General features: G+C 41.9%; 1 protein-coding gene and 1 long non-coding RNA gene across 2 annotated transcripts in view; both read right to left on the bottom strand.

The window, feature by feature from the left end:
• LOC116953249 (tenascin-X-like) overlaps positions 1-27,137 on the bottom strand; it is a 115,451-nt gene that overhangs the window by 10,858 nt on the left and 77,456 nt on the right. Inside the window, exons 14-33 of the mRNA XM_076074714.1 lie at positions 20,958-21,348; positions 20,432-20,830; positions 19,889-20,293; positions 19,363-19,761; positions 18,820-19,224; positions 18,294-18,692; positions 17,776-18,180; positions 17,267-17,671; positions 16,758-17,162; positions 14,044-14,448; positions 13,185-13,562; positions 12,543-12,938; positions 11,515-11,700; positions 9,906-9,995; positions 8,726-8,992; positions 6,784-7,047; positions 4,999-5,436; positions 4,033-4,212; positions 2,359-2,505; positions 337-459 (exon numbers count right to left, since the gene is read on the bottom strand). Of these exons, the coding sequence (XP_075930829.1) occupies positions 337-459; positions 2,359-2,505; positions 4,033-4,212; positions 4,999-5,436; positions 6,784-7,047; positions 8,726-8,992; positions 9,906-9,995; positions 11,515-11,700; positions 12,543-12,938; positions 13,185-13,562; positions 14,044-14,448; positions 16,758-17,162; positions 17,267-17,671; positions 17,776-18,180; positions 18,294-18,692; positions 18,820-19,224; positions 19,363-19,761; positions 19,889-20,293; positions 20,432-20,830; positions 20,958-21,348 (6,487 nt within the window). The remainder of the gene's footprint in view (positions 1-336; positions 460-2,358; positions 2,506-4,032; positions 4,213-4,998; positions 5,437-6,783; positions 7,048-8,725; positions 8,993-9,905; positions 9,996-11,514; positions 11,701-12,542; positions 12,939-13,184; positions 13,563-14,043; positions 14,449-16,757; positions 17,163-17,266; positions 17,672-17,775; positions 18,181-18,293; positions 18,693-18,819; positions 19,225-19,362; positions 19,762-19,888; positions 20,294-20,431; positions 20,831-20,957; positions 21,349-27,137) is intronic.
• Positions 25,459-27,137, bottom strand: part of LOC142931195 (uncharacterized) — a 51,054-nt gene continuing 49,375 nt past the window's right edge. Inside the window, exons 23-25 of the long non-coding RNA XR_012947184.1 lie at positions 26,651-27,049; positions 26,123-26,521; positions 25,459-25,984 (exon numbers count right to left, since the gene is read on the bottom strand). This is a non-coding gene — a long non-coding RNA (uncharacterized LOC142931195). The remainder of the gene's footprint in view (positions 25,985-26,122; positions 26,522-26,650; positions 27,050-27,137) is intronic.

Here is a 27,137-nt window from a genome sequence, read left to right on the forward strand (position 1 = left end):
TTTAGTTGAGGGAACTTAAGTCCACTCTTCGTGAATATCGCCCTCAGGGTTGTATACGTCCAAGTTTGACAGCCACGTGACGGCTGAACGAGTCCCTTGCTGCCATCTCTCTTGAATTTGGGCCACTTGGCAGTGGTTCACAGCTTCTGCAGCAGTACCATCAGCGGGATTTTTTTTATTTATTTATTCGCCACTTAACGAAGGTGGTGACCAGATCTTGAGTCTATTATTCCCCTTATGGCCCTCCCCTCTGCCCCCCCCCCCGGACCACCCCCCCCCCAGACCCCCCCCCCCCCACCCACATGACCCTCCCCAGCACCGCCTATGCTAGCGCACCTCCAGCCGTCGGGACGTAAGCGATCTTGAAGCTGTCTGCGTCGGCGGACGGAGCGGTCCAGGCCACGACGACGGACGTCTCCCTGGTGTCCTTAAAGTCAATGTCCCTGGGAGTGTCTATCGCTGCTCGCAGCCACGCACAGCATTCGACGTTCGCAAGAGATACAGCATCTTGGGCGCGCGAGGCAGCGGCCGAGAGGCGAGCGACCCGAATCGCACGACCCACTTTGCAGACGACAAGTCGGGGCATAAAAAAAAAAGACGAACGCTGATACATCAAAGCGCGGGTCGCGATTAGTCGTGTAAAAAGTTAATGGGTTAGATAGATGTGATGCTGCATGCAGCGTGGAACCATGCGGTTTTATCTCCTTGCAAAGCGAACATGACATTTGCACAGGAGACGGCGATCGGAATGGCAATGCAGTGAAGCGAAACGGATGTTAATCCAGGTACACGTTGTGGAGATTTGCCATGAAAGTCAGTGAATGGATTGGCATTTTGTTGTTGCATTTGGCTATCATGAAGGAGTTTGCCTTTCTTGAAAGGATGGACGCATGCATGTGTTCCCTTATACAGCTGGGCACAACCTAGCTTAGTGGGGGGAGGGAAAGTTCGTGAATGGGGGGACGTTGGAGTAGCATGGATAGCTCTAACCAGCTGCCCTGCACCTCATATGGAACCGGGGTCACTATATTCGCGGCTGCGTCGTGAAAACGAAGCAAAAAAAAATACGTCTACATGTAACAGCCCTTTTGTCAATTCACTGCTGGATGAGGGCCTCCCCAAGCCATGGGACTATTTGACTGTACAGTACTTTACCGCGCTGGTCAGCGCAGGTTGGTGAACGCAGGCAGCGAAGACATGGGCGCATAGGGCAATACAATTAATTTTGCTGCATGGCTCTCTGCTGACGATGCCCTGCAAGCAGCCTACAACAGCTTGTGTTTGTATCGAAGGCGGTTGCCCGTCGGAGCAATGTCAAGGCTCAAACCTGCTTAGCACTCGAGATCCAGATGAGATCAGAAGCATTTTGGTTATTCCGATCAAAGGATTGGGGATTTGCAAACTCCCTCCCTCCCTCTCTCACCAAGCATCGATGTGCAGGAGGGGGATGGTCTCCCCCCCCCCCCCCCACCAGATTCGGTGCTTGTGCAAGCGCTCGATGAAGCTCACGGGAATTTTACTGTGCATTGTGAGCCATGGTGTCAGCATGTTGTGGTTATCGCAATGGAGGGAGGTGTTAAACTGAGAGGGGAACCCTGTTGACCCGATGCCCTCCAGCCCACGCTCGGATTTGCCCCAAATTCTCACCGAAATCACCGGCCACGTGGGCATCTTTTTTTGTTTGCGCGGACCCTCGCAGGTCACGTGATGCAAATCGAGAGGCAAGGTGGTTCCCAAAGGGCGGAGGGGCGGGGAGGGGGGAGTCTGACAACAGTGCCTCCCTCTTCGCAGTTTAACCTCTTGCGGTGGGATGGGAAGGCTTTTAAATCGGTGGCGTCACGCGACCCGGGCAATTCGCCGGATCCCCAAGGCACTCTCGGCAGGCTGCAATGAGAAGACTGTTAAAGAATGATCCGGAGAGGAAGAGCATTCGGATGCAAATGGGATGGATGGGTGGATCTGCGCATCGCACTGAGAAGGAGATTTCAAACGACATTTGAACAGTTGGGGTTAACGTCCTTGCATCACCAAGACCCACGCTGCAATGTGTACCAACAGAACACGTCCTTCGAAACGATGTCGCGAAGAATGATCATTTCCTCTGGAACTGCATTGGTAACTGTTTAGTTCACTTCATTAGCCTAGCTGTGACTTTGGCGTGGATATTTTTTAGCAATAAAAAAAAAGACAGCGATTCTTACATGCGGACATCGATGCGTACATCGTGAGACTTACGAATAGATAATAAATGACAGACAGATGCAACGCTGCACCCCGAATAAAAATACAGTTGTCAACATCCTCACCATGTTCTCATTAAGTAATTGAATTTAAAGCACGCGTTTAATTTCCATGTACCTTTTCCCTTAGCTGCGCTGCTGAAATCTGTAGTTAAACCACTGAGGAAGGAATATATCTCGGAGAAATAACCGTTCTCGGATATAACTTCGGGTGCCTTGCGGTCAATCACAGATGCAGACTTTACAAGTTTCACCTCCAGACCTGCTTCGTTGGGGGTGGCGGGGGGGGGAGGGGGCAAAACAACGGGGCATCAACAACAAAAAGACATTGAGAAGTGAAATGTCAACTTGAAAGCAAAAGAAGAAGAGAAACACAACACACACACGCACACACGCGCGCGCGCGCACGGGTGGTTAGAAGTGACCAAGCTTTGCTCAGCCCTGTAAAGAGAAGGAGAGATGCGTTACGAAGCGGCGACGAGGCGCGGGGTCGTGAAAGCCCGAGGCGTTTGAATGACAGGCAGAAAGTCGGCACTTTAGCGGAGTGCGTGAACGTCAGCAACTGGTGGTTGAATTAAGTTGAACATTTTTCTTTGACAATGTATATCGAGGCAATGTGCGGGCCCCGTTACATCACGTCATGACTCACGTACACACCGTCGACGTCAGCCAAACTGGTTATGAAAAGGAGGGGATAGAAAGATGGAGAAATGGGCTCGCTGCCCCAAACCATACGGGGGTCCCACAGCAAGCGGGGTGGGGCAAAAGAAGTTTAATATTGACCGCTCGGACATGGCTCGATTAGTGCTCGCTAAGAGAGAAGGCTGGCAAGCAGAGGTGAATGGCAACTTGTAATGTAAAGGCCTCTGAGTTTCTCCACTCATTTGTTTCCCTCACGTTAATAATGCCTTCAAAACAAAACAGTTTTTTTTAATGCATATTAAACTAAACACATCTGTTATTTTTTTTATAGAATGATTGTTACTGAAGCTTTAATTTGATGAAGGATAGGGCAAAGCATGTGGTTTCAGAAAATGTGAGGTCAAAACATGTTCGTTTGAAATTATAAGTGCGTAAAAAAGACAACAACTTTCGGATAAAGAGTGAGACAGGCAATTGTAGGAGGAAACACAAGTTGGTAAATGAAATACATTTTACATCACCTACATTTTTATTGTAGTAATAATAATGTGAAAACCTCACTAAGTCTCAAGACTTTTGTAAGAGGATCCTGCTACATTGGAGATGTTTGATCAATTAATGCAAATTCATGTCTCTACTGGGCATCTGTTAAAAAGAGCTTCATAGCTCATCGGATTCTTTTAGTCTAACTACAGATGCTGATTCTGAATGCCATTAACGAGTGTTTGTCACATGGGAGGAAACTGGATTAGCCAGAGGATACCCATGCATACGAAGGAGTAATGGTCAAAGCTTGGCGACAGATAGATTCAAGAATAAATAGATTCAAGAATCAATAGATTCAATAATCTATTTGCTGTATCAGGTCGTCTGCCATCAATTCCCTACAGGGACATGTGCTTCCCTTTTGTCAATCCATTGCTGGGTGACAGCCTTCCCACACCATGCACATCGTCAGGGCTATTTAACCATACTTCATCAATCTGGTCCATGGAAAGCTGCCCACAATACATCCTGGGGGGCTCAATTTCCATACAAATGTATCATTTTGATAGCTAAGTATTATGTTCCCATAATTAAAAAAAGTGTTAGTGAAAAGGGCAGGAAATAAAGCAATGCGGCTATTTGCCTCTCATATTGAATGTAGTACCTGTGTCCCCTGAAACGTGATTGTCAGACCCGCGTTTTCTGTGGGGTATCGAGGCTGACACGTCTGTCAATTGGCTCAAGATTTCACCTTCATCCTTAAGCGTAGCAGCCAACGACTTCTTGTGGACGCTGTCTGCACGCCTCAAACCAAGGCTTCTTCTCACGCGTTCGGAGGCTGTGGCTTTTCAAGTAGAGTGTACACAAACGGAAGATGTTAATCAACAACGTCGTGGTGGAGATTGACACGTTGTTGCTTTGAGTACGATATTTGAATACAATTAAATCAGATGCCCCCCCCCCCCCCGCCGATAAAAGATCGTCGCCCAATGGGAGCTGAAACTCTACGCCCTGGTGGTACGAACAAAAAAATGATGCAGTGGCCTAACATTGACCAAACAACGTTGAGAAGCTTAAATTCCTTTCAAATCTCTCTGAACGGTAAAAGGTGCAGCCCTGCGATTTATTGTACATGCCACTGCTGTTGGTAGGGCCTCCACTGCAGGGACCTCTGGAGGATATATTTTTCTACCTTTTCCATGATGGCCAGATATCTTGGGAGAGGTGGGAATACACCGACACTTTGCCCCCACCTGCAGGCAACCTTGCCCATCGACGCACTTTGCTGATCCCATTCACACTGCCGGTGTTGGACAGGTGCCAGGGGATGGAGGACGACGAGGAGGACGATTTAGGACAATTTTGCCACGGTCGTTTCAACCGTCACGCAGGGGAGATCGAATCGAATCGGCGACCTCTGCGTTGCAAAGTCGAGTTGTTGCTAACCGCTACACCGCCGCAGAAATATCCTTTACAATGAACATCGGATCAAAGCCGCATCCTTTTGCAATACAATAACAGTGTTCATACGTGATGTATACACCGACAGTTGAAGAGACAATTCTAAAATCTTTGCAATTAAAATGTTTTGTTCGTGAGCAAAAATAATAAAAAAAGGATAATCCAGTACCTGTCGTGACACGTATTGTCAGTGGCGGTGACAGGGTATCATCACGCACCCCTGCGAGCGAAACCACGTACTCGGTGTTGCCTTTAAGCCCTGAAATTTTGAGCGACCGGGAGTCTCCGGCCACCACTACTTTACGCATCTTCCCGGCGGACACCGGCCCGTACTTTATGACAAAGTTCTGGAAAGCGAAGGGCTTCGACGCCCACGACAGCCTCATTGTTGAGGACTCTACGTCAACAGGGCTGAGGCCGTACAGCTCCTTGTCGGCGGGGGGTGGCGCGGTCGAGGCCGACTCGGCGTTCTCTGTGAATTTGCATTTTTGCGCGTCGTTGGAGGCAGGCTGTATCTCGACGTAGTCTGGCTCCCCCGTTTCTCTGCTATTCAGATCCTCATCGTCGGCGTTCGCGTCGGGGCACGGTGGCTGGAGGCTTCCTGAAGCTGTAGAGGTGGTGGAGAAATTTTTTTCGGGGGGGGAGGGGGGGGTGGGGAACGATTGAACAAATTAATTCACTTTTGCGATGTCACGGCTAAGAGGATAAACATGCAGGCTGCCGTAAAATGGGTTTTTATCTGAAAAGCGTTTTTTATTTCTTCTCAAGGCAGATATCTCGGTGAAAGTATTTTTTTTTTAAGGTGCGGCCCTATAATCGCTTGCTCATGCCAATGCTGGCAGAAGGTGCTCCACTCGCAGAAGCCCTAGAGAGTCCCTCGAGAGGCTATTTTGGCCTACTCTTCCACACTGGCTCCATTTCACAGAAGAGGTGGGAAGTATTTTGATTTAAAGCTTTCGTGACTGCAGTGATTCATATTCTTGGTTCTTTCGGTAAAGTCACGTTGAAGGGAAACAATAAAATAATAATAAAAAAATATAAAACAATATTGTTTTATATATATTTGATATATAATTTATTATTTTATTGTTTCCCTTCAACGTGACTTTACCGAAAGAACCGAGAATATAGGTGGGAAGTAGTTTTATGAGGTGGGAAGTACCCACACTTTAAACCCACCACACGCTGCCTGCCGATCGTGATCGACCAACTGGTGGTGTACCCATTAATGGCTGCTCGGTAATGAGAGGTGGAGGTGGGGTTTGGGGGGGATTTAATAAATGTTCCCATTGTTTCAACCGCCCCATCCGGGAGATTGACCCCTGGATTTTAGAGTCCAGTGCGCTAACCATCACCGTACGGAAGCATCCTCATATATCTGTCGTCATACAAAATGTGTTTTTACAAATATTTGTGTGTGACGACAGTATGGAGGGAAACGTCTCGGCGTCTTTATGCGGAAGAAAACTCTGGGTGAGCAACAAAGGTTGGGGGTGGGACGAGGAAGCACTGCGCAGTCGCTCCAAGCCACGCTGGCGACGACCTGAAAGACAAATCTTCCCAAAGTGTGCATTCAACACTTAAAACGCAAGCTCTCCATCTGGACGCAACCCCCCCCCCCCTCCGGTCTGGCAATACTCTGCAGAAAAGAAACGTTAATTAAATTTCACTTTAGATGTGCACGGTCGCGCTGTGTGGGCAGCTCTCCGATTGGTTTACTGGGTTCGTAACGGGCGCCCGACGTTTCGAAACCTCCAGGAAGCTCCAAGGCACGTGGAGGGAAAGGTGGTCAGACGCAAGTCGAACTACGTGCAGTTACAACCCGGACAACACATCATTGATGGGGTTTTTTTTTGCTTTCTTTCTTATATATATGTCAAAGATAAGGCGAGACATTTTGAGGCAATCGAAGAGAGCGAGAGAGGTGAGCGGCAATGCGCTCTGGGTAATGTACCTGTGAAGACGTCACCAATCAGGGGTTTGGACGAAGATACCCCTTTGACGGAAATGACCCGCACTCTGTACTCTGTGTCAGGTTTTAAGTCAGACAACACCACGTAGTTTTGTCCTCCACTCACTGCGACCGTGTGTGGCTCTCTGTTCCTCTGGCTGTACTTGACAATGTAGTAGTCGGGTGTAGCGGGTGGCGATGCCCAAGACGCTACTAAGCTGGTCGGAGTGATATCGGAAAACCGCATTGCAGTGGCCGGCTTGCAGCCTGGAGTGAGCATCATAACACACACGTTGTCGAACGAACTTATACACATAATAGCTGCACACAAGACTTTGTGAATATGCCCGGAGGTAGATTGGCAATTAGGCATGTACTGATTCAACTTGTCCACCCGCACCCTTGCCTTGTTACCCCAAAACTTGGCATTTGATGAATTGTTAGGATTTGGAGGTTATAATCCAATTTAAGAATTCGCTCTAGTTGTCGTCTATCTCACATGTTGTCTCACTTTGTTCCTTTAGCCGGAAAAAAAATACATTTGCATACAATTACGTGACCATAAGAATCAATCTTAAGTAATGAATAATTTACATGCTCAATAATTCCCAGTGAAGGTGAGACTTATCTGATATATGAATAAATGTTGCTTACAAGGAGAGCAGTTGAAAATGGGAAGCAACTTTTGTCGTATCAATATTGATGGCAAATTGGTAATTTGATACTGTTGTTAAATTCACTGCATTGTTAGTCCAAGTTGTTAAAAACACATTAAGTAAATGACAGGTTAGCTTATAACAAACACAAATACATTAAATTGCAATATTTACAACATTAAAGTGCAAACTATTTGACAAAGAAATTCCGTGAAAGTCTGCATTCTAAAAGGATTGGAAAGAATATTTAATATTTCACATTTCAGTTGCAAATTTAAGAGAATAAAAATTAATTAATATTTGAGAGTTAAACTATAACATTGTATAAATAGCTCAAGGGGTTTAGAGGATGGAGATATTGTCAAACGTACGCCTGTAAATTGAATAATCAAGTGGCTGCAATTAATTTAAAAAGCTTAGGTAGGTCACGTAGCTGCCTTGCAGCTACGTGACCTACCTAAGCCAACTTACTTTTTCTGACGGAATTATGTGTTTAACCTACGTATGTTCTCTCATCTGTGTGTTCCTCTGTCCCTCAATGTAATTCCAAGCATTTTTTTTTATTTACGTGCTTAGTTGAGCACGGAGATTTAACTATATTCCATGCCAAATTTCAGCTTTCCATCCCTTTTAGAACATCATGAGAATTTACAACAGACATTGAATAATGACCAGAAAAAAACATATAAGAAGCCTTAATACACAATGTCCTATCCCACCAGTCTCTCCGTTGGTCAGGGCCTGGCACGCTGTGCAAAATTGTCATCCTTAGATTCAATATATTTCAAATCTTCCAGATACAATCGATTGTAATCCGAAGTTAAAAAACGAACTAACGAGAGTTCAGGAGAACTGTCCTTACATTTTTGGGGGCCAAATTTAAAGCTTTCACGTTTCAATTTTGTTCGACTGATAATCTTAAGCATGACATATTCTTATCAAACATTTGCTTTACAGCCCTTACAGATCATCATTACAATGCACTGTATAACATCAGTGCAGTTGCAGGACTCCCATGGGCCTTTCCTGCTGAAATAAGTAAAATATAAAATCTACATTAGTCACTCACTGACTGGTGACTATCTGTCGTCATTATCATCATCAACACAATCCATGGGCAGATACTGTACATTTCGTTACTTATTTCCACTTTCCTCTGTCTTGTGCCAAATATCCCCAAGTAGTGCACATCTTTCCGCCACCAATCTTTTACGATTATCCGTAACGTATATATGTAAAAAAAAATTCCCGACGCGCGGTGCTCTTAACATATCGACGTTCCGACCCACCAGTCTTGCCGCTGGTCAAAGCCCGGGCGCTGTGTACAGACCCCTTCTCGGCCCGCAGGCTGATGGTGTACTCTGTGCCTGGCTCCAGGTCAGAGAGGGTGGCCGTGGTAGCGTCGGCCGGGACGGTCACCTCCCGGCCATCGTCGCTGGTGTCCGAGGCAAACGTGATGGTGTAGCGGTCGAAGCTGGTGCTGGGAGCCGTCCAGCTGAGCGATATGTTGGTGTCACTAGAATCGGTTACCTGCAGGTCCTTTGGACCGTCAATGTCTGCAAAATAAGGCAAAGCAGGGGGTTAAAGGGGTTCTCGAACGTCTAAACACTAGACTCCTCATTCTTCGTGGCTTTAAAATAATTGAAGCAGAGAACTGATAATGATTTGTATTTATAAAGCAAGTGCATGTCCCAGCAACTCAGAAGGGGAACCCCCCCCCCCCCCCCCAGGGGCAGCTGTTCCTGTGCGTGACATGTAGCCGGTGTAGGCTTACCTGTAATTAATAGCACGTATAATTATGCACTCTGTATAGCATACGAGGACCTAAGAAACACAGCTAAACGGAGAGCTAGGTGCGTTTTTTTGTGATTATTATTTAAGATTAGGAAATAGCATACCTGTCAACCCAATTTTTTTGCGTCTATTTGTTTGTGTTTCTCCCTTGTGATGGGACTGTAGAATGAACGTTGAGGTTTATCAGGGCACGGGGTAACCAATGAGGTCTGAATTGGTCTGTAATTAGGTCGGGCACTGATAAGAGGCTGACAGGTGGTGTGTGAGCGGTACAGGTGTTATTGCAAGAGGTTACGTTCCCGATTCGTGTATAAGAAAGAATACTTGTTAAATATGTTTATTGTAGGTAAAATATGATTTTTATAATTTACATATTGTTCATATAATTTTATGTAAAAAAATAATGTGTTTATTTTGAATTATGAAAGTACGTCTCGTTTATGCAGTGTTATTCAGGGCCTGTAGGAGGCGATACAGATGTTTTGGGCAGATATTAGACGTTAAACTGTTTCCTGTTAAATGTGTGTTAAATAATATGCATGTTAAATGTTGTTCGATATGATAAGCGGCTGTCATCGTAACTGAGATTTGGGCTAACTTCTGGACCGAGGAATTCAGCTTCACAAAAATTATTGCAATTAAAGTGTTTAACGGACGATGTAAAATCGACCTTACCAGTTTGTCCGGTCGTACTTGCTGGAGCACTTCCTTTGCTCCCCTTAACAGCCACCACAGATATCTTGTATTCAGTTCCAGGCTGCAGGCCTATAAAACAAAAAAAGAAATCAATTAACGTTCCCCTTCGACGCAAACTCATCTAACACCTTCAAGAGTGCATCATCATCATCATCGCCTTCGGGGGCGCATCGAGACTGTAACAGATAAAAGTGTAATTCACAAAAACTTGGATCGCAACATTTTCAAGTACACTACTAATATTGTGTGGCCCGTGTCACACAGATTGAGGGGCCTTTCCCCCAGGGCCTCTCATCCAGAAGTGAATTGACAAAAGTGTTTGCCCACGTGTAATTGTCAGTTCAACGCACACATTGTTTAAATGCAAGCATATACAGGTCACCATGCTTCAATCAATGGGGATTACCAATGAAGAGACAACAGCAGGCACTGCTATTTTAGTGGACACAATCGACAGGAGGTACAAGACAAATGTGCTTGTATAATGCACACGCATAACGAACGTTGATTATGTTATTTGTTTCTTTCGGTAAAGTCACGTAAATAGAAAAATTAGGATAACAATAAAATACTAATGTAGACTGTAGCCTGGTTCTTAATCTGAGTGAGTGTACTGGCAGTCTATAATGTAGCCTGTAGCCTGGTTATTAATCGGAGTGAGTGTACTGGCAGTCTATAATGTAGACTGTAGCCTGGTTCTTAACCTGAGTGAGTGTACTGGCAGTCTATAATGTAGACTGTAGCCTGGTTCTTAACCTGAGTGAGTGTACTGGCAGTCTATAATGTAGACTGTAGCCTGGTTCTTAATCGGAGTGAGTGTACTGGCAGTCTATAATGTAGATTGTAGCGTGGTTCTTAATCGGAGTGAGTGTACTGGCAGTCTATAATGTAGACTGTAGCAATGGTTATTGAACTGAGTGAGCGTACTGGCAGTCTATAATGTAGACTGTAGTAATGGTTCTTAACCTGAGTGAGTGTCCTGGCAGTCTATAATGTAGACTGTAGCCTGGTTATTAAGTTTGGTGAGTATACTGGCAGTCTAACTATAATGTCGACTTATTCTTGGGCTAATAGGTGTTTTACCCTTTTATCTGGCAACAAAACTGATACCTTTTTTTTACAAGGGATCATGTTTGCATTAACCACAATACCTGCGGTCAAAATGCAAACAAAAAACAACAACTCTGATAATGTTCTTGAAATTGATTGGTCCACACCCGAGACAGCTGTTCTTAGAGCTTAGTCTCACATTGGTGTTGGGCCAGAAGACGCCAAAAGGCGCACAACTCAAAGACAACGCACCGTCAGAGTATTGAGAGCTCGGGGTAAGCATTTACATCATGAGACCTCCTTTGCCAGTTGCAAAATATTAAAACAGGTTTTTTTTAACCCTTTTATCTGGCAACAAAACTGATACCTTTTTTTAAACCACAATACCTGCGCTTAGATTATAGAAGGCGCACCTCCGATTCGCACGGTTTGGCTACGTACGGTGCGAAAGAAGCTCAACTCACACACACACGCGCGCGCACACACTAACACAACACGTTCCAAAGGTGGAGAAGCCGCGCGTGTCCGGCGAACTCACCAGTGATTGTTATCTTGGTGGTAGGCTGTGCGCTCTTGTACACCTTGATGTTGCCTGGTGGGTCTCCTGACGAGGTGCTGTAATGCACCGTGTAGTGATCGATGGGAGACTGGGTGTCCTCCCACTCGATGTCCATCGTGGACTCGGTCACGGACACCACCTGCAGATTCTTTGGCCCGTCAATACCTGGAGGCAAAGAGGCGAAACCGCGCGAGACAGCACCGAGTGCATAACACGGCAAGCTTAAAATGCTCTTATTTAGAAATGTCTGCAAGGGCGTTTCTTGCTTGACAGGCAGACATTTGGCTTCTAGATTTACCCAAGAATGTCTGTGTGTAACGTTTGTGACGTCACTCCACGTCGACCAGCCCCCCCCCCCCATCATTAATAATCATGAACGGGTGACGTCACTCCGCGTGAAGAAGGTGGAGCCGAAACGAAACTTTGTTTAGGAAAATTGGCTTTCATTTTGACCTTTCTTCACGGAAGGTAATAAAGAAATCAACGCAGCAACTAACATAACGAGCCAAAAGGCTGTGTGTGTGTATCCTGCGCGTGACGTCACTCCACATAGGGCAACTCACCCCCCCCCCCCTTCATTAAAAATCATGAGCTGAACAATTTTTCTATTTAATATTTCAGATTGACTGCAATATACACCCGTCCTTGAACGGGCAAACAAGCTAGTAATTAACAATACTCTACTGTATATTATCAAAATGTTTATTCGTTCAAAAAATCCCCTCTCTGATTACAAAAGTACCAGTTTATACGCTTTACAATGTGCAAATAACAGCGCACATTCAATGACGACAAGATGTGCCTCTCCACCAATATCATGCTAATTAATGTATGTAGGTTGAACTTCTTTCGCACCGTACGTAGCCAACCGCGCTAATCGGAGGTGCGGGAAATTACACCATGCCTGCTTTCAGACAATAGGATTTAAATGTTCTCCCACTTTCCATTTGCTAAATGAAATACGCATTGAAAACTTTTTGTAATGCACAGACATTCTTGGTGTGTACCTGAAATCACCCTTGCAGTCAATGGTTTGGAATATTTCCTTCTTTTCTTTGCAACTATTGTGACTTCATACTCTGTGCTCTCCTTCAGATGTTTAAGCACAATGGTTTTAACGTCGCCAGGTACAATCTGTTCTAAAGGTCTATCAGCACTATCCACGGGCTTGTATTTCACGACAAATTTGTCAAACACATATTCGTGCACCACCCACGAAACTCTGATGCTGTGTGGCTTTATCTCAGAAATATACAGTTGGTTTGCAGAGTCGACTGGAACTCCAGAAATTGCAAACACAGATACAACTTCCGTATCAGGGAATGATGTGGTATGCACAGGGAAATCGGTTTCAGTGGGTATCGCTGTTGTGGCAAGCTTCATGCCTTTATCCTTTGACAATGCTGTTAGAAAAGAAGAATAAAATATTACTCCTGCTAGGAGGACATAAACAAGCATTCAACAGCAACACATTATCTTCTTAAACACTGTGAAAGAAAACAGACATGCTTATTAAATGCATAATCCATTTCCTGCAATTTCACATTAGTGATTAAACGTATATAAGTCAGGATTAGCGGTTTATCGTTGGTAAGAATGTAGATAATCGTCGTGGACAAGTTTAGCAATATTATAACATGGAAGAATACCTGTGATAATCTTTGCTGAAACAGGTTTTGAGAATCTCCCTCGTTTTATGCCAAGGATGGATATTTCGTAAACCGTGCTCTCAAGAAGTCCTTTAATTTTAACCATGGAGTCATGGCTGGACACAATGCGGTCCAAAGGTTTTTTTGAGCTGCAGGTAGGTCTGTATCGGATGATGAATTTATCAAACAATTTTGGATCTGATTTCCATGAAACGACAATGCTATCGTCGCTTATCTCAGATATTGTGAGTTCATTGGCAGATTGAAATGGAACACCAGGAGTGGCAGTCACTGTTATCTGCTGGACATGCCGTGGAACTTCAGTCGTGGGTACTGCAAGGTAGGTTGAAGTATCTGCAGTGGACTTCACTTTGGTTTCTGTAAAAGCAATACATTTAGTTAGTATGTAAACTGTTATATAATTAGACCTTGTTTTCAACCAACTCGAATCGACTCAAGTACACTTGATTTGGCCGGAATTTTAGTCAAAAGAGAATGTAAATGATATCTTAAAAATAATCATTTTAAGGACAACTCATACTGCTTAAAAGAAAAGTGTCATTTTCCTGATTTAATCAATTTATCATGTGAGCTGGGCAGGACTCTCCCAAAAAATAGGTCAAGATTGCACCGCTGATGAAATTAAATGCTCAATTAAATGTTTTAACCCGCCGACAGTGTTGTTTGACATGTTTGGGAAAGCATTTTAGATCTGATGCTGGGAATTTAGGCCAGCCTGAGAAGCAAAAATATCGGCCTGGAGAATTCTGACTTCAGCTCAACATGACGACCAACTCGAGGTGACTAAAATATGGACATGTATTCGCGCTCATCGTAATAATTGTATCAAATCAAATACCTGTTGTTACTTTCGCCATCAGAGGCTTGGAAAACAATCCACGCCTTGCACCAAGGAGAATAATAGTATACTCGGTGTTTTCTGTTAACTCGAATATATCTAAGGTGGTGACATGCCCAGCCAAATTTCTTTCAAATGGCGTTACAATGCTGCCCGTTGGTTTGAAGCGCACAATGAAGCGGTCAAACACTTTAGTATCTACTACCCACGAAATCCTAATGCTATTGGCTGTGATATGAGATATAACAAGTGCATTGGCAGAATCGATTGGCACCCCAGAAACAGATGTCACTGAAATCGTTCTGTCGGGGATCTTCGTGGCAATTTCAAGGTCTTCAAAAGTAGATATTGGTTCTGATCCTTCAACTACACTTGCGGGTTCTGGAGGTGTTAACAGTTTAATTTCTGAAAAAGAAAAAAATACGTTTTTACTTGATGATGAGACATTCTCTAAAATACACAACTAAACATCATCACCGTACAATATATATAAAAAAATACATTTGCAACTCCTGTAAGTAGATTATATCATTTTTTTTGCAGTATATTACCATGTCAATCTAAACTTGTTACTCTTTTGAGTTCACAATGGTCAGATAGTTGATACATTTATCAAGTGAAAACCACATTTCATTACCAATATTAATTTTGATAGGGATTTTTAGACAAAATATGAGGAAATGGGGTGAGTGGGATATTTATGTTGAGTTACACCAATGTAGACACAGAAAGTAAAGTTTGGTTCAAGATATTAGATTAACTGTTGAAAATGGTTTCTTAGGACTGTCAGTGGGCTTGTATTGCACAAATACGTTCTTTGTTTACCCACCCATGACACCATCATGTTATCAGACGTGATATCACATATGACAAGTTTGTTGACAGTATCAGTTGGAATCCTAGACACTGAGATTATTGAACAATCCTGTGGAGGTGGTACATGTGTAGTACTTCCTTTGAGATTAGCATATCTGTCCTATCAACTAACATGGCTTTGGAGTCTGTAAAACTGAGGGGGGGGGGGTGGTGAAACATCTACCATCACCGTACAAATAAATATTGGTTTATATTTATAAAGAATTTCAAGCAGCTTTAATAAGTTTTGTTAAAATATACCATAATTTCAGGACGACAACCTAGAAAATAACCAACTCCAACTTCTTCCACCAGTGGCTTTGAGGGATTTCTTTTTCTGTAGGTATTCAACATTAATCTATATTCAGTATTTTCTGTCAGGTACAGGATATCGTCTATTTACACGTGACCAGGTAATGCAATTTTAATTGGTTTCTCAGGACTGTTCGTGGGTTTGTATTGCACAATAAATCCGTCAAAGACTTTTAGATCTACCGCTGTAAGATTGTCATGCTAGCGCATGTGCTGTCAGTTATGACAAGTTCATCAGCAGACTCATCAAGAGGCAAGCGTGTGATAGAGGCAGCAGATAGGTAAACGTTTCTAGAGTCTCTGTAAATATTGTAGCAGTCCCTAAATTGCTAAAGGAATGCAAATCTCATCACGACGTTTCGATCGCAAAACACAAGCGGTCGTCATCAGGCAAAGGAGTCAGCTTCTAAAGGCAAACTTTTTTTTTACAAAGGTTTGGGGATGGGCGTAGCCCAAGTGTATCAACAGCACCAGGAGCATGGGCGGTACACGAGTGCCAATGCAGCAGCAATGCCCTTTTACTTTACCGAAAGCTTCAAATCAAGATTGAATGCAAATCTATAAAAAAAAAAGTTAGACCCTTTAAAAGGATCAGCATGTACGCAACAATATATATGACGTATTTTTAAAGGCATTTTTCATTCCAGTAATGTCTTAAGAAATTTTAGATATTTAAAACTGAGAAGAGCTACCAAGCCCGTGAGGAATTGCTGTTGTTCATTCTCGAATTCGATAGCGCATTGATACTTAAATAAACGAATATTACACGGTATAAACATTCCACAACATTGCAAAGGAAAGGCCACTCGCGTGATAAACTGTGCGCCAGACTAAGGGTCAACTGCGAGGGAGAGCGTCCACGCCTCACCACTTCTTGTCCGGTGGTGAAGCACAAGGGATAGGAATATTTAAAATATAACCTTCCACTGATGCCTCGAGACATCAGTGGAAGATTCCTTATAAATAAGGGTACATCATTATTATTTTTACATTCAAGCTGTCGGAAAAAGAACGCAACCCCCCCCCCCTTCGCAATTACTAAGGGATTACTGTATAGGCAATGAACACTTTCAAAGTTGTAGCTAATGTATAAAGACAATCTGAAAAGGTGAAGTGCAACACTACAAAACAAGACAATTCAAGCACCAGACATCTACAATGTGTTTTAACACAAATATGACAAGTTTTACGATTAATGTATCGGTAGTATTAACAATAATTAAAATAAAGAATTGTGAATCAGGCCGAGAAGAGTGTTGTAAAGGAAGATAATTTTTAAGAAATAAAAAAGTGAATAAAAAATTAAGTGAAAAAAAGCAACACATATGAAAGATTAATTGAGTAAAATTGAGGTAACGTGTGTTACATTCAGTGTAAAAGACTATATAAATGTAAAATTAAGTATCATTTTACATAAGCAGACCTAGGCGATTCAACAACGGATGGCTCTGCAAGGCAACTTTAAAACATTGTAAATTTAGAATGTTCTATTGACAAATGTGCAATGTTCACGTAATGATAACAACGTTGAATATACGAAGATGTACCTGTCTTTACTTGAGCCACCAGTGGCTTGGAGGGCTTTCCTCGCCTGTAACCAATGAGTTTAATGATATATTCAGTGTCATCGCTCAAGTCTGTAAGATCAATTGTAGAAACTTTGCCAGGCAATGTTTTTTCGAGTGGTTTCTCAGAACTGTCAGCAGGCTTGTATTGCACAACAAAGCGCTCAAAGACATTTGGATCTACCACCCATGATACTTTCATGCTATGGGTACTGATGTCAGATATGAAAAGTTCATCAGCGGAATCAGTTGGAACCCCAGACACAGAAGTTACTGACACGTCCTTTGAAGGTTCGTGTGTGGCAGTTCCAGGCAACTCAACAACGGATGGTGTAATGGCCTCATCGATGACTGCCGTGGGTGAAGGAGTTGATTTTGGTTTGGGCTCTGCAAAGTAAATGAAAGTAATTATAAGCATCTCACATACTCTTTAAAAACGTGAGGAATGTTTAGTTAATTAAGAAACGATATTAAAACATATGAAGATGTACCTGTCTTAACTTGAGCAACCAGTGGCTTGGAAGGCTTTCCTCGCCTGTAACCAATGAGCTTAATCATATATTCAGTGTCATCGATCAGGGCTGTAAAATCAACTGTAGAAATGTGTCCAGGCAATGTTTTTTCGAGTGGTTTCTCAGGGCTGTCAATGGGCTTGCATTGCACAATGAATCGCTCAAAGACTTTTGGATCTACAACCCACGACACCTTCATGCTCTCAGACGTGATGTCAGATATGACAAGTTCATCAGCAGAATCAGTTGGAACCCCAGACACAGATGTTACCGACACCTCCTTTGAAGGTTCGTGTGTGGTAGTTCCAGGAAACTCAACAACGGTTGGTGTAATGGCCTCATAGATGACTGCCGTGGGTAAAGGAGTTGATTTTGGTTCGGGCTCTGCAAACAAAATGAAATAAATTGTAAGGATAAGACATACTCTTTAAAAATGTGTGGACTGTTTAGGTAAAAAAGAAAATATATTAAAACATATGAAGCTATACCCGTTTTAACTTGAGACACCAGTGGCTTGGAAGGCTTTCCTCGTCTGAAGCCAATGATTTTAATAATGTATTCAGTGTCATCGATCAAGTCTGTAAGAGCGACTTTAGTATCTTTGCCAGGTAATCTTTTTTCAAGTGGTTTCGCAGCACTGTCAGAAGGCTTGTATTGCACAACAAAGTGCTCAAAGACTGTTGGATCTACCACCCACGACACCTTCATGCTCCCAGACGTGATTTCAGATATGACCAGCTCATCTGCAGAATCAGTTGGAACTCCAGAGACTGATGTCACTGAAACCTCCTTTGGAGGTAAGCGTGTGGTAGGTAATGGTGTTTCAACAATTGTTGGTGTTCCTGTTCCTTCAACAAATAGTGTTGGAACAATAGTTGGTACAATTTTGGACTCTGGAAAAGAAACATTGGAAATTAATGGTTAGAAAGCAAACGCAACCATCCATTAATAAAACCTGATTATGTATGAAAACAAAATGTGTATTCAATGCAATGTGTAAATGTACCTGTCGTAACCTTAGCAACGAGTGGCTTAGATGGCTTTTTCTTTCTGTAGCCAATCAATTTGACTGTATATTCTGTATTTTCAGTCAATTCTGTAAGATCAACTGTTGATAGATGACCAGGTAAAGTTTTCTCCAATGCTTTTTCAGGGCTGTCAGTGGGCTTGTATTGCACAATGAAGCGGTCAAAGACTTTTGGATCGACCACCCATGACACTTTCATGCTATTGGTAGTGATGTCAGAAATTACAAGTTCTTCCGCAGAATCAGTTGGAACTCCAGACACTGATGTCACCAAGACCTCCTTTGTAGGCACTTGAGTGGTTGTGCCAGCTACTTCATATGGCAAGCTCGATGTTTCATCATACAATTTTGTAGGCGTTACAGTTATGATTTTGGAATCTGTGAAAGAAGTTAAATTAGTTAATAAAAAAACGGAGCTTGAGTTTCAATTGTGCTATTGAATTGAACCCGCCGTCAGCAAAAACCATTCATCCAATCTAGCCACATAGAGATAACAGTACAGTACCTGTGGTAACTTTAGCTGTCAGGGGACTGGACAACTTTCCCTTTCTGGAGCCAATAAGCCTTACAACATATTCCGTATTTTCTTTCAAATCAGTGAGGTCAACGGATGTAATATCTCCAGGAACAGTTTCTTTTAGAGGAATAATTGTAGAGTCTGGAGATTCAACTTCCAAAACAAATTCATCAAAGACTTCAGGGTCTACTACCCATGAAACTTTAAAGCTATCGGGCGTGATGTCAGATATGACAAGTTCATCTGCAGAATCAGTTGGAACTCCAGACACTGATGTCACTGAAACCTTCTTTGGAGGTAAGCGTGTGGTAGGTAATGGTGTTTCAACAATTGTTGGTGTTCCTGTTCCTTCAACAAATAGTGTTGGAACAATAGTTGGTACAATTTTGGACTCTGGAAAAGAAACATTGGAAATTAATGGTTAGAAAGCAAACGCAAGCATCCATTAATAAAACCTGATTATGTATGAAAACAAAATGTGTATTCAATGCAATGTTTGCTTAATTCAATGTAAAAGTTGTGTAAATGTACCTGTCGTAACCTTAGCAACGAGTGGCTTAGATGGCTTTTTCTTTCTGTAGCCAATCAATTTGACTGTATATTCTGTATTTTCAGTCAATTCTGTAAGATCAACTGTTGATAGATGACCAGGTAAAGTTTTCTCCAATGCTTTTTCAGGGCTGTCAGTGGGCTTGTATTGCACAATGAAGCGGTCAAAGACTTTTGGATCGACCACCCATGACACTTTCATGCTATTGGTAGTGATGTCAGAAATTACAAGTTCTTCCGCAGAATCAGTTGGAACTCCAGACACTGATGTCACCAAGACCTCCTTTGTAGGCACTTGAGTGGTTGTGCCAGCTACTTCATATGGCAAGCTCGATGTTTCATCATACAATTTTGTAGGCGTTACAGTTATGATTTTGGAATCTGTGAAAGAAGTTAAATTAGTTAATAAAAAAACGGAGCTTGAGTTTCAATTGTGCTATTGAATTGAACCCGCCGTCAGCAAAAACCATTCATCCAATCTAGCCACATAGAGATAACAGTACAGTACCTGTGGTAACTTTAGCTGTCAGGGGACTGGACAACTTTCCCTTTCTGGAGCCAATAAGCCTTACAACATATTCCGTATTTTCTTTCAAATCAGTGAGGTCAACGGATGTAATATCTCCAGGAACAGTTTCTTTTAGAGGAATAATTGTAGAGTCTGGAGATTCAACTTCCAAAACAAATTCATCAAAGACTTCAGGGTCTACTACCCATGAAACTTTAAAGCTATCGGGCGTGATGTCAGATATGACAAGTTCATCTGCAGAATCAGTTGGAACTCCAGACACTGATGTCACTGAAACCTTCTTTGGAGGTAAGCGTGTGGTAGGTAATGGTGTTTCAACAATTGTTGGTGTTCCTGTTCCTTCAACAAATAGTGTTGGAACAATAGTTGGTACAATTTTGGACTCTGGAAAAGAAACATTGGAAATTAATGGTTAGAAAGCAAACGCAAGCATCCATTAATAAAACCTGATTATGTATGAAAACAAAATGTGTATTCAATGCAATGTTTGCTTAATTCAATGTAAAAGTTGTGTAAATGTACCTGTCGTAACCTTAGCAACGAGTGGCTTAGATGGCTTTTTCTTTCTGTAGCCAATCAATTTGACTGTATATTCTGTATTTTCAGTCAATTCTGTAAGATCAACTGTTGATAGATGACCAGGTAAAGTTTTCTCCAATGCTTTTTCAGGGCTGTCAGTGGGCTTGTATTGCACAATGAAGCGGTCAAAGACTTTTGGATCGACCACCCATGACACTTTCATGCTATTGGTAGTGATGTCAGAAATTACAAGTTCTTCCGCAGAATCAGTTGGAACTCCAGACACTGATGTCACCAAGACCTCCTTTGTAGGCACTTGAGTGGTTGTGCCAGCTACTTCATATGGCAAGCTCGATGTTTCATCATACAATTTTGTAGGCGTTACAGTTATGATTTTGGAATCTGTGAAAGAAGTTAAATTAGTTAATAAAAAAACGGAGCTTGAGTTTCAATTGTGCTATTGAATTGAACCCGCCGTCAGCAAAAACCATTCATCCAATCTAGCCACATAGAGATAACAGTACAGTACCTGTGGTAACTTTAGCTGTCAGGGGACTGGACAACTTTCCCTTTCTGGAGCCAATAAGCCTTACAACATATTCCGTATTTTCTTTCAAATCAGTGAGGTCAACGGATGTAATATCTCCAGGAACAGTTTCTTTTAGAGGAATAATTGTAGAGTCTGGAGATTCAACTTCCAAAACAAATTCATCAAAGACTTCAGGGTCTACTACCCATGAAACTTTAAAGCTATCGGGCGTGATGTCAGATATGACAAGTTCATCTGCAGAATCAGTTGGAACTCCAGACACTGATGTCACTGAAACCTCCTTTGGAGGTAAGCGTGTGGTAGGTAATGGTGTTTCAACAATTGTTGGTGTTCCTGTTCCTTCATCAAATAGTGTGGGAGCAAGCATCCATTAATAAAACCTGATTAAGTATGAAAACAAAATATGTATTCAATACAATGTTTGCTTAATTCAGTGCAAAGTTGTGTAAATGTACCTGTCGTAACCTGAGCAACCAGTGGCTTAGAGGGCTTTTTCTTTCTGTATCCAATCAATTTGACTGTGTATTCTGTATTTTCAGTCAATTCTGTAAGATCAGCTGTTGATAGATGACCAGGTAAAATTTTCTCCAATGCTTTTTCAGGGCTGTCAGTGGGCTTGTATTGCACAATGAAGCGGTCAAAGACTTTTGGATCGACCACCCATGACACTTGCATGCTATTGGTAGTGATGTCGGAAATGACAAGTTCTTCCGCGGAATCAGTTGGAACTCCAGACACTGATGTCACTGAAACCTCCTTTGGAGGTAAGCGTGTGGTAGGTAATGGTGTTTCAACAATTGTTGGTGTTCCTGTTCCTTCAACAAATAGTGTGGGTACAATAGTTGGTACAATTTTGAACTCTGGAAAAGAAACATTGGAAATTAATGGTTAGAAAGCAAACGCAAGCATCCATTAATAAAACCTGATTATGTATGAAAACAAAATGTGTATTTAACAGGTAGGCTTTCTCGACCAATATTACTCATAATAAAGGTTTTTGGGTTAGATCGCGTTAGTTATAAATGTGTCGTAACCCTCCACCAGCCGACACGGCTAAACAGTAAAAAATGTGTCACGTTTACAATGGACAAATAGTTCACTACTTTAGCCCACCGGTGTGTTGAAGAGTGAATCAACATCATTTACAGTTTGAGTACGACGTTTCGCTGGTAATTACATCCAGCTTCATCGGGCAATTCGCCAGAATGGTAAAGCCCTCACTTGCTTCCGGTCTTAAATAGAGCAGCAGGGTGATGTCATCATTTAACGTATTCAGGTGCAGCAATTTTAGGCGGGGGGGGGGGGGGGGGGGAGTATTATAATTGTATAATCGATTGGCTGTCTGGCCACATGGTAAAGATACACTCAATTCTTTTCTAAATCATCTCAATGCACAAAACCCGGCCATCCAGTTCATCATGGAAATGGAGGTGAATAACACACTCCCATTCCTAGATATTTTGCTTGGACATGACCTAAACGATAAAATAACACACAGCGTTTACAGAAAGCAAACGCACACTGATGCCCATCTGAATGCAGATTCGCATCATCATCCAGCTCAGAAATCCTCTCTTATCAAGACGCTCATACATCGGGCTAAAACAGTGTCAGATGGTGAAAGTCTAGTGAGAGAGATCAAACACGTTAAAGAAGCATTACGACAGAATGGCTACAATAATACTCAAATTAACAGAGCACTGAATGCCAAATCACGATCGCAAAGCAACACTGCTGAAAGCGATCAGATTGTTAAAACAATTAAAATTACATATATCTCAGGAGTAACTGACAAATTAGCCCGTGTTTTGCAAAAGCAAAACATTACAGTAAGATTTGGTACAGTACACAAAATTCAAAACCTAGTATCTTGCACTAAAGACAAATTACCTAAATTATCAACAGATTGTGTATATCGGATTAACTGTTTATGTGGCAGATGCTATATTGGACAGACGGGACGTAACATCAGCATAAGACTAAAAGAACACCAAAGACATATTAAATTATCTCAAACACAACTGTCGGCAGTGGCAGAACATGCTTGTCAACAAGGACACTCAATTGATTTTGATAACGTTGAAGTGTTATGTGAAACGAATTATTACTGGCAAAGACTAATTAGAGAATCCATTGAAATTGAGAGAAATAGAAATAACTTTAATCGCTCTGACAGCTACAGGCTTAGTGCAGCTTGGAAGCATTTTTCGATTTAAAGCTTTCGTGACTGCAATGATTCATCTTCTTTGGTTCTATTGGTAAAGTCACGTAGTATGAGAATAAAATAATAAAATAAAACAATAAAATTCTCACGAAGTTTCGGACACAACACAAGTGAAGAAGGCCACTTGTGTTGTGGCCGAAACGTCGTGCTAATTTTATTGTTTTATTTTATTATTTTATTCTCATTCTACGTGACTTTACCGAAAGAACCAAAGAAGCTTGGAAGCATATTAGTAAATTATACATACTACAATTCCTTATAGGGGAAACGCATACTAATTAACGGATTACTAACATAGCATATAATCACAATAACACACATTACAACTGATTACTAATCTACAAGTCATTACTAATCATAACCATTGACTGATTCCCAATCGATTATATAATTACAATACCAACCATCTCCGCCTAAAATCGCTGCACCTGAATACGTTAAATGATGACGTCACCCTGCTGCTCTATTTAAGACCGGGAGCAAGTGAGGGCTTTACCATTCTGGCGAATTGCCCGATGAAGCTGGATGTTATTACCAGCGAAACGTCGTACTCAAATTTTAAATGATGTTGATTCACTCTTCAACACACCGGTGGGCTAAAGTAGTGAACTATTTGTCCTTTGTAAACGTGACACATTTTTTACTGTTTGGCCGTGTCGGGTGGTGGAGGGTTACGACACATTTATAAATAACGTGATCTAACCCAAAAACCTTTATTATGAAAATGTGTATTCAATACAATGTTTGCTTAATTCAGTGTAAAAGTTGTGTAAATGTACCTGTCGTAACCTTAGCAACCAGTGGCTGAGAGGGCTTTTTCTTTCTGTAGCCAGTCAATTTTACTGTGTATTCTGTATTTCCAGTCAATTCTGTAAGATCAACTGTTGATAAATGACCAGGTAAAGTTTTCTCCAATGCTTTTTCAGGGCTATCAGTGGGCTTGTATTGCACAATGAAGCGGTCAAAGACTTTTGGATCTACCACCCATGACACTTTCATGCTATTGGTAGTAATGTCAGAAATAACAAGTTCTTCCGCAGAATCAGTTGGAACTCCAGACACTGATGTCACCAAGACCTCCTTTGTAGGCACTTGAGTGGTTGTGCCAGCTTCTTCATATGGCAAGCTCGATGTTTCATCATACAATTTTGAAGGCGTTACAGTTATGATTTTGGAATCTGTGAAAGAAGTTAAAATAGTTAATAAAAAAAACAGAGCTTGAGTTTCAATTGTGCTATTGAATAGAACCCGCCGTCAGCAAAAAACCAGTCATCCAATCTAGCCACATAGAGATAACAGTACAGTACCTGTGGTAACTTTAGCTGTCAGGGGCCTGGAAAACTTTCCCCTTCTGGAGCCAATAAGCCTTACAACATATTCCGTATTTTCTTTCAAATCAGTGAGGTCAACGGATGCAATATCTCCAGGAACAGTTTCCTTTAGAGGAATAATTGTAGAGTCTGGAGATTCAACTTCCAAAACAAACTCATCAAAGACTTCAGGGTCTACTATCCATGAAACTTTAAAGCTTTCGGGCTTGATGTCAGATATGACCAGTTCATCTGCAGAATCAGTTGGAACTCCAGAGACTGATGTCACTGAAACCTCCTTTGGAGGTAAGTGTGTGGTAGGTAATGGTGTTTCAACAATTGTTGGTGTTCCTGTTCCTTCAACAAATAGTGTGGGAACAATAGTTGGTACAATTTTGGTCTCTGGAAAAGAAACATTGGAAATAAATGGTTATAAAACAAACGCGAGCATCCCGTAATAAAACCTGATTATGTATGAAAACTAAATTTTGTATTCAAAACAATGTTTGCTTAATTCAGTGTAAAAGTTGTGTAAATGTACCTGTCGTAACCTGAGCAACCAGTGGCTTAGAGGGCTTTTTCTTTCTGTAGCCAATCAATTTGACTGTGTATTCTGTATTTGCAGTCAATTCTGTAAGATCAACTGTTGATAGATGACCAGGTAAAGTTTTCTCCAATGCTTTTTCAGGGCTGTCAGTGGGCTTGTATTGCACAATGAAGCGGTCAAAGACTTTTGGATCTACCACCCATGACACTTTCATGCTATTGGTAGTAATGTCAGAAATAACAAGTTCTTCCGCAGAATCAATTGGAACTCCAGACACTGATGTCACCAAGACCTCCTTTGTAGGCACTTGAGTGGTTGTGCCAGCTTCTTCATATGGCAAGCTCGATGTTTCATCATACAATTTTGTAGGCGTTACAGTTATGATTTTGGAATCTGTGAAAGAAGTTAAATTAGTTAATAAAAAAACAGAGCTTGAGTGTCAATTGTGCTATTGAATAGAACCCACCGTCAGCAAAAAACATTCATCCAATCTAGCCACATAGAGATAACAGTACAGTACCTGTGGTAACTTTAGCTGTCAGGGGCCTGGACAACTTTCCCTTTCTGGAGCCAATAAGCCTTACAACATATTCCGTATTTTCTTTCAAATCTGTGAGGTCAACGGACGTAATATCTCCAGGAACAGTTTCCTTTAGAGGAATAATTGTAGAGTCTGGAGATTCAACTTCCAAAACAAACTCATCAAAGACTTCAGGGTCTACTATCCATGAAACTTTAAAGCTTTTGGGCTTGATGTCAGATATGACCAGTTCATCTGCAGAATCAGTTGGAACTCCGGAGACTGATGTCACTGAAACCTCCTTTGGAGGTAAGCGTGTGGTAGGTAATGGTGTTTCAACAATTGTTGGTGTTCCTGTTCCTTCAACAAATAGTGTGGGAACAATAGTTGGTACAATTTTGGTCTCTGGAAAAGAAACATTGGAAATTAATGGTTAGAAAGCAAACACCAGCATCCCGTAATAAAACCTGATTATGTATGAAAACAAAATGTGTATTCAATACAATGTTTGCTTAATTCAGTGCAAAAGTTGTGTAAATATACCTGTCGTAACCTGAGCAACCAGTGGCTTAGAGGGCTTTTTCTTTCTGTAGCCAGTCAATTTGACTGTGTATTCTGTATTTTCAGTCAATTCTGTAAGATCAACTGTTGATAGATGACCAGGTAAAGTTTTCTCCAATGCTTTTTCAGGGCTGTCAGTGGGCTTGTATTGCACAATAAAGCGGTCAAAGATTTTTGGATCGACCACCCATGACACTATCATGCTATTGGTAGTGATGTCGGAAATGACAAGTTCTTCTGCGGAATCAGTTGGAACTCCAGATACTGATGTCACCGAGACCTCCTTTGTAGGCACTTGAGTGGTTGTGCCAGCTACTTCATATGGCAAGCTCGATGTTTCGTCATACAATTTTGTAGGCGTTACAGTTATGATTTTAGAATCTGTGAAAGAAGTTAAATTAGTTAATAACAAAAAACGGAGCTTGAGTTTCAATTGTGCTATTGAATAGAACCCGCCGTCAGCAAAAACCATTCATCCAATCTAGCCACATAGAGATAACAGTACAGTACCTGTGATAACTTTAGCTGTTAGGGAATTGGACAACTTTCCCTTTCTGGAGCCAATAAGCCTTACAACATATTCCGTATTTTCTTTCAAATCAGTGAGGTCAACGGAAGTAATATCTCCAGGAACAGTTTCCTTTAGAGGAATAATTGTAGAGTCTGGAGATTCAACTTCCAAAACAAATTCATCAAAGACTTCAGGGTCTACTACCCATGAAACTTTAAAGCTATCGGGCTTGATGTCAGATATGACCAGCTTATCTGCAGAATCAGTTGGAACACCAAACACTGATGTCACTGAAACCTCCTTTGGAGGTAAGCGTGTGGTAGGTAATGGTGTTTCAACAATTGTTGGTGTTCCTTCAACAAATAGTGTGGGAACAATAGTTGATGCAATTTTGAACTCTGGAAAAGAAACATTGGAAATTAATGGTTAGAAAATAAACGCCAGCATCCCGTAAGAAAACCTGATTATGTATGAAAACAAAATGTG

The sequence above is a fragment of the Petromyzon marinus genome, chromosome 50, assembly GCF_048934315.1.
Source record: "Petromyzon marinus isolate PM22_M1 ecotype Great Lakes invasive population chromosome 50, UKy_Petmar_22M1.pri1.0, whole genome shotgun sequence".
NCBI lineage: Eukaryota > Metazoa > Chordata > Hyperoartia > Petromyzontiformes > Petromyzontidae > Petromyzon > Petromyzon marinus.